Below are 7500 nucleotides of genomic sequence, written 5' to 3' on the forward strand. Positions count from 1 at the left end.
CTTTTTTTTTTACTGGTTTTTGGTTTCCTGTGGGTGTCACAGGTGGGAAGCAGTGAGCACCGGGCAGAGCTGGAGCCTCTGCCCCAGGGATTTGCAGACCCTCGCCCCTGGCAGGGCTGTGGGGTGGTTTTTGGGAGCCAGGGGGACAAAAGCAGGCCCTGGCTTTTGTGAGGCAGAGGGGTGGCAGGGCCCGGCATCCCCATGGAAAGGCAGCAGCAAGCACAGCCACTCACCTGAGCTCTGCAGCGTCAGTCCCGAGAGATCTGCAAAGGGAAACACAGGGAAAAGGGGGCAGAGGGATGCATTCAGAGAGCTCACAGCACGCTCAAACGTTCGCCAGCCCTTAAAAAACCAGCACTGCCAGAGCCCTTCCAGCGCAGGGCCAGCCTGTGCTCAGCCACCCCTAGGGGCACAACAGCTGCAAGAGCCGCGCGCCAGCAAACCCCACGGGAAGGGGCAAACAAAGGCCAAACCCGCCCTCCGCATCTGCAACGCAGCCAAAACAGTACCTGCACTAAGGAACACAGAGCATTTGAGGGTATTTGTACCGAGACCACTAAATGTCAGTGTTCCTAACCGGGGGCTGTGTTTTCTGCAGCAGGAGCGTTTCACATCCCCCCCAGTGCCGCACCGTAACTCAGGGGATACTCACCGATGCCGGGCGACACCACGCGCTCATAATGGTAAGGGTTCACACAGACACTGTCACACTTCAGGTCAAAAGCATACTGACAGTATTTAACATGCTTGAGCTCGTTCTTGTGCAGGTCGGGCCACCTCCAGAGCCGGGCGTAAATCACATGGGGGAACCCCTTGCGGCCAGCCACCTGCAAAGGCAGACACAGGAGCTGGGACACGAGCGAGGCGCTGCCCCTCGCGCAGGGCACAAACAGCACCGCGCCCTCTCCCCGCCGCCAAAACGCACCCCAAAGAGCCAAAGGCGCTGCGCGGCTCCTGCACACCCAGCCCCGGGCCCAACAGGAACACGTTTCTGTCAGGGTTTTGCCACAGTTTAGTCAGTGCTGTGTGACTCTTAGGTAAAAAATACTGGGTACAAAATGGCAGAAGCTGAACTTGTGCTCCAGGTACGAGGCACGGTCACCTTCTCCACCGAGGATGTGAAGGAGCTTTGCCCCGGAAGAAGAGGAACAAGGTGCTAAGCTATGCCACCAAATTTACAAGCAGGAGATGCCAATCCATTAAAAAAATAAATTAAAGAAATGCCTCTAGGGTAGGCAGAGAGCTGTCCAGCACCAAGCCATGTGCCCTGGGAGCAGCGGATCCCAGCCCCAGCAGGACAGGGACCGAGTCCTGACCCAGCACAGCCCGTGCAGGTGCTCAGCACAGCCCCACAGACAGGGCTCAGCCAGGAACCACTGAGCTGACAGGGACAGGGACAGCCCTGAGCTGACAGGGACAGAACTGAGCTGACCAGGGACAGCACTGCGCTGACAGTGACAGGGACAGCCCTGAGCTGACCAGGGACAGCACTGAGCTGACAGGGACAGCACTGAGGTGACAGTGACAGTGACAGTGACAGGGACAGCACTGAGCTGACCAGGGATAGCACTGAGCTGACAGTGACAGGGACAGCACTGCGCTGACCAGGGACAGTGACAGCCCTGAGCTGACCAGGGACAGCCCTGAGCTGACAGTGACAGGGACAGCCCTGAGCTGACCAGGGACAGGGACAGCACTGAGCTGACAGTGACAGTGACAGCACTGAACTGACCAGGGACAGCACTGAGCTGACCAGGGACAGGGACAGCACTGAGCTGACAGTGACAGTGACAGCACTGAGGTGACAGGGACAGCACTGCGCTGACCAGGGACAGCACTGAGCTGACCAGGGACAGGGACAGCACTGAGCTGACAGTGACAGCACTGAGCTGACAGTGACAGGGACAGCACTGAGCTGACCAGGGACAGCACTGAGCTGACCAGGGACAGGGACAGCACTGAGCTGACAGTGACAGCACTGAGCTGACAGTGACAGGGACAGCACTGAGCTGACCAGGGACAGCACTGAGCTGACAGTGACAGGGACAGCACTGAGCTGACCAGGGACAGGGACAGCACTGAGCTGACAGTGACAGTGACAGCACTGAGCTGACAGTGACAGTGACAGCACGGGGTGTCAGGCACACACAGCACCAGGGCTGGGTTTGTGAGGGGCGCTGCTGTGCACCGCCACACTCACTCACACACACAGTCAGGGCAGGGCAGAGCGGGTGCCCCCGCGGGCCGGGCCCTGGTGCAGGAGCAGGGGAGCGCTGCAGGCAGAGCCCAGCAGAGCCGGGCAGGGCAGAGCAGGGCAGAGCGGGTGCAGGCAGAGCCCAGCAGAGCCGGGCAGGGCAGAGCAGGGCAGAGCAGGGCAGAGCGGGTGCAGGCAGAGCCCAGCAGAGCCGGGCAGGGCAGAGCAGGGCAGAGCGGGTGCAGGCAGAGCCCAGCAGAGCCGGGCAGGGCAGAGCAGGGCAGAGCGGGTGCAGGCAGAGCCCAGCAGAGCCGGGCCGAGCGGGGCTCAGCCCTGTCCCCCAGCCCGCAGCGGCCAGAGCGGGCAGCTCTCCAGCAGGAACAGTCACTCTGCTTGCATGGGTACCAACCTGCAGCCTCCCATCCAGCGTCCTCTGTATGGTAACACACTTGCTAGGGTGAGCTCCGTTGGTGGTTATAGCTGTAATCAGAGAATCCAACTCATCTTTCTTCTCCTTCAGCTTTTTAACTAAACTCTCAATTGCGCGCTTTGCGAAAGTCTCGCTCTCTCCACCTTGCCGATGGCACATCAAGCTGTGAACAATGCTCAGACAAGCATCATTACTTGTTGGTGTGTTAGTAATAGACATATTGTCCATCTGTCACAGCTTTTTCTTTCAGATCAAATGTCAGTTTTGGGGGCTGTTATGATTTTCAAGCTGATGAGCAAGAGATGATCCAAGTTAAGTGTTAGATGTACTGTCCCTTGGTAAAACCTAGGAGGAAAAAATATCTACATTAGAACGGGTTTTAACATACATTAATATCTACATTTTAATGGTTTCTAAGGAAGTCCGTGGCTTTTTTTCTCCTTTTATTTTCAAGCTAAGTGCAGGATATTAAAAGCACATAAAAAACTGCAGTGCTTGTCCCATGATGGCTAAAACATGCCTGGGGCGGCCTGCACAGTTTTAGAGACGTAGGATTTATTCCTCCCCTGGTAACCATATTTAAGTAAAGGTTTATGTGCATCCAGACAGGCAGGGATCCTCAGATGAACCAGGAGAAGCACACGACGATCTCCCAGGTTCCATCCCAGCAGGATGAAAGGCAGTGAAAGCACGGGGTGGGCGTCCAGGGCTGCTGCTGCGAGCAAACCCCGCGCAGGGAGGAGGCAGCGAGGCACCCAGGGTCCCCTCTCGCCTGCCCTGCCCACGGCTCGGCCCCCTGACCCCAGCTCCGCTCCTCCCTGCCGCCCAGAAGGGCCGGCAAACACCCGGGAGAGCCCTTCCGACTCGCGGCTCCGCAGAGGAGGAGCCTGGCGCTGCCACAGAGCTGCCCTGGGCGCGTTCTTCAGGCAGCCCTGGCTTCGTGCAATCGCCAGCCGCGGCATTTCCACGGGCCCCGGCCTGCGCAGAGCACGGCCAGCCCACGCGCAGCAGCGATTTCACCGCGTTCTCCGAGCGAGCTCGGAACGCCGGCCTTCCCGAAACCCGCCGCGCCGCTCCCGACCGCGTCAATAAAATGATTTCCCAAGCTGAGGGGAAAACAAGCCTGCCACTTCATCCCAGGAGGAGCACACCCAGCCAGAGACCTGCTGCTACGCTGGGATTCTCCGTGTTGTTAGAGGCACTGAAGGAGCAGCTGTTTGTTGGAAAGAAACGTGTCGCACAAAACCAAGAGTGCGATGGTAATTTAGGAAGTCATGGCATCGCACAGTGTGAACACGTGGCCCCCCTCCTTGTAAAAGGAATGCTGTTCGCCAAATCCAGCACAATTTTAAGAGGAAACAGACTCTTCCTTATTTGATATTTCTTACAGTTTTAACTGGAACACATCATGCTTTGGTACGTCTGAAAAAATGCATGGTGAAAATCCTTCCCCCCTCCCTCCATATTCCAGCCTTTTCTTCTTTTGCAAGGATGCTTCTGCACTTAATTTTTCCCAAAGGAAAACAATGATCTCTAAATGGGAGTAGGATCACGGATTTTTACCTAGCTATTAAATTTTCTCCCTCTGTGCTGTTTTTCTTTTTTGTGCTTCGATTCAAAAAGCCCCTTTCAAAAGTGGAGCTGAAACTGCCAGTCATTCTCTATGGCAACTCACACTGATCTGTAAAAGCCTGTCAGCTGAAACAGAATAGAACATCATTTTCCTTAAATGCAGAACACCACCCCGGACAGATGTGCACAAGTAATCACAAATAAATGCCCTGATAAAGCTATTCGCTACCGGAGCTTTCAATGAAGAGACGACTGAAATTAAGACACGCAGCTTTATCACCTCCCTCCGCCCTAAAACCACGAATTAGGGTTTTGCCTGCTGGCTTTCAGAGGGGGCTCAGATCCAGCAAAGAGCACCGTATTTAGGAGGAGCAGTGATGCCCAGAGATGCTGAGTCGGCCCTCGGCTGCCCCGTGCTCAGCGGGAACTGGGGACTGCTCAGCACTGCCGAGAGCCAGCCCGCTGGGCCAGGAACGCGCGCGCTGCTCCGCATGCTGCGGATGCTGCTGCAAATGCTGCTGCTGATGCTGCTAATGCTGCTAATGCTGCTGCTGCAAATGCTGCTGCTGCAAATACTGCTGCTGATGCTGCTGCAAATGCTGCCGCTGCAAATGCTGCTGCTGCAAATACTGCTGCTGATGCTGCTGCAAATGCTGCTGCAAATGCTGCTGCTAATGCTGCAAATGCTGCTGCTGCTGCTAATGCTGCTAATGCTGCAAATGCTGCTGCAAATGCTGCTGCTAATGCTGCTAATGCTGCTGCTGCTATTGCTGATGCTGCTAATGCTGCTAATGCTGCTGCTGCTAATGCTGCTGCTGCAAATACTGCTGCTGATGCTGCTGCTGCTGATGCTGCAAATGCTGCTGCTAATGCTGCTGCAAATACTGCTGCTAATGCTGCAAATGCTGCTGTTAATGCTGCTGCTGCTGCTGCTGCTGCTGCTAATGCTGCTGCTGCAAATGCTGCTGCTGATGCTGCTGCAAATGCTGCTGCTAATGCTGCTGCTGCTGCTAATGCTGCTGCTGCTGCTGCTAATGCTGCTAATGCTGCTGCAAATACTGCTGCTAATGCTCCTAATGCTGCTGCTAATGCTGCTGCTAATGCTGCTGCTGCAAATGCTGCTGCTGATGCTGCTGCTAATGCTCCTAATGCTGCTGCTAATGCTGCTGCTGCTGCAAATGCTGCTGCTGATGCTGCTGCTAATGCTGCTGCTGCTGATGCTGCTGCTAATGCTGCTAATGCTGCAAATGCTGCTGCTGCTGCGTGAGCAGGGGCAGCTCAGGGTGCCTGTGCAGGGATTGTGCCAGGGCACAGAGGGTGAGGGCAGCTCAGGGTGCCTGTGCAGGGATTGTGCCAGGGATTGTGCCGGGGCACAGAGGGTGAGGGCAGCGGGCAGCAGCGCCCAACGAACGCTGTGACACATTTCCCCAAAAGCACCAGCGTGCTGTGAGGGCAGGCCAGGTCCCCACGCTGCACAAATTCAGCTCCTCACAAATAGCTCAGGGAACCCATCTTTAGCTCAGTCCCACACTGCAGGAGAGGCGTCTCGGCACCTCCTTACTACCGAGGGAGGAAGCAGCACACAAAAAAGGGAGAGCTCACGTGAAGCGCTAACAAGCAGGAGATGCCAATCCTTTAAAAAAATAAACTAAAGAAATGCCTCTAGGGTAGGCAGAGAGCTGTCCAGCACCAAGCCACGTGCCCTGGGAGCAGCGGATCCCAGCCCCAGCAGGACAGGGACCGAGTCCTGACCCAGCACAGCCCGTGCAGGTGCTCGGCACAGCCCCACAGACAGGGCTCAGCCAGGGCAAAGCGCTAACAAGGGTTCCACAAACTTACACACAAGCGCCCGATAACACCCAGGGCCAACGGTTTTAAAGGGCTTTTCCAGCCTTAACAAGGCCATGATTCTGTGCTACATAAAGTAATTTGGTACATTAACCGAGAAATAACGAGTAAATTACAAAACAAGCAAACAACAGCTAGAGCTCCAGGCAACCCAAGCACCAGAACAAGAACCTCTCAAGGGGAGGTAAATCCGAAACACAAAAGAAGATTGGATTGCCAGGCAATTACAGTCACCTTGCCCATGTGCAGGAAATTTCCCTCTCACTTCTCTCCCTCTCTCAGGATAACGAGCTGCTCACGGGAGCTGCTCCCTGCCTGCAGGCACACGCAGACCCGAACACACACCAGCAGTGCTGCACTGCACACGCTGCAGAACGGCAGCACTGAAACCGAAATGCAGCCCGGGCAATGAAATGCACCGTGCGAAGCAGCTGCACTGTGACACTGCCCGTGCTGCACTGTGACACACACACAGCACTGTGTGACACTGGCCATGCTGCACTGTGACACACACACACACACACACACACACACAGAGCACTGTGTGACACTGGCCATGCTGCACTGTGACACACACACACACACACACACACACACACACACACACACACACACACCCAGCACTGTGTGACACTGGCCGTGCTGCACTGTGACACACACACACACACACACACACACACACACAGCACTGTGTGACACTGGCCATGCTGCACTGTGACACACACACACACACACACACACACACACCCAGCACTGTGTGACACTGGCCATGCTGCACTGTGACACACACACACACACACACACACACACACACACACACACACACACCCAGCACTGTGTGACACTGGCCGTGCTGCACTGTGACACACACACACACACACACACACACACACACACACAGCACTGTGTGACACTGGCCATGCTGCACTGTGACACACACACACACACACACACACACACACACACACACACACAGAGCACTGTGTGACACTGGCCGTGCTGCACTGTGACACACACACACACACACACACACACACACACACCCAGCACTGTGTGACACTGGCCATGCTGCACTGTGACACACACACACACACACACACACACACACACCCAGCACTGTGTGACACTGGCCATGCTGCACTGTGACACACACACACACACACACACACACACACACACACACACACACCCAGCACTGTGTGACACTGGCCATGCTGCACTGTGACACACACACACACACACACACACACACACACACAGCACTGTGTGACACTGGCCATGCTGCACTGTGACACACACACACACACACACACACACACACACAGCCAGCACTGTGTGACACTGGCCATGCTGCACTGTGACACACACACACACACACACACACACACACACACCCAGCACTGTGTGACACTGGCCATGCTGCACTGTGACACACACACACACACACACACACACA

The 7500-nt window shown here is 55.8% G+C and overlaps 1 protein-coding gene across 2 annotated transcripts in view; it reads right to left on the bottom strand.

The window, feature by feature from the left end:
- SMAD4 (SMAD family member 4) overlaps nucleotides 1-7500 on the bottom strand; it is a 73373-nt gene that overhangs the window by 31526 nt on the left and 34347 nt on the right. For both annotated transcript variants that reach the window (XM_036403635.2, XM_036403636.2), the window contains exons 2-4: nucleotides 2604-2969; nucleotides 653-827; nucleotides 234-263 (exon numbers count right to left, since the gene is read on the bottom strand). In XM_036403635.2, the coding sequence (XP_036259528.1) occupies nucleotides 234-263; nucleotides 653-827; nucleotides 2604-2852 (454 nt within the window). In that variant the 5' untranslated portion in view covers nucleotides 2853-2969. The remainder of the gene's footprint in view (nucleotides 1-233; nucleotides 264-652; nucleotides 828-2603; nucleotides 2970-7500) is intronic.

The sequence above is a fragment of the Molothrus ater genome, chromosome Z (assembly GCF_012460135.2).
Source record: "Molothrus ater isolate BHLD 08-10-18 breed brown headed cowbird chromosome Z, BPBGC_Mater_1.1, whole genome shotgun sequence".
Lineage (NCBI taxonomy): Eukaryota > Metazoa > Chordata > Aves > Passeriformes > Icteridae > Molothrus > Molothrus ater.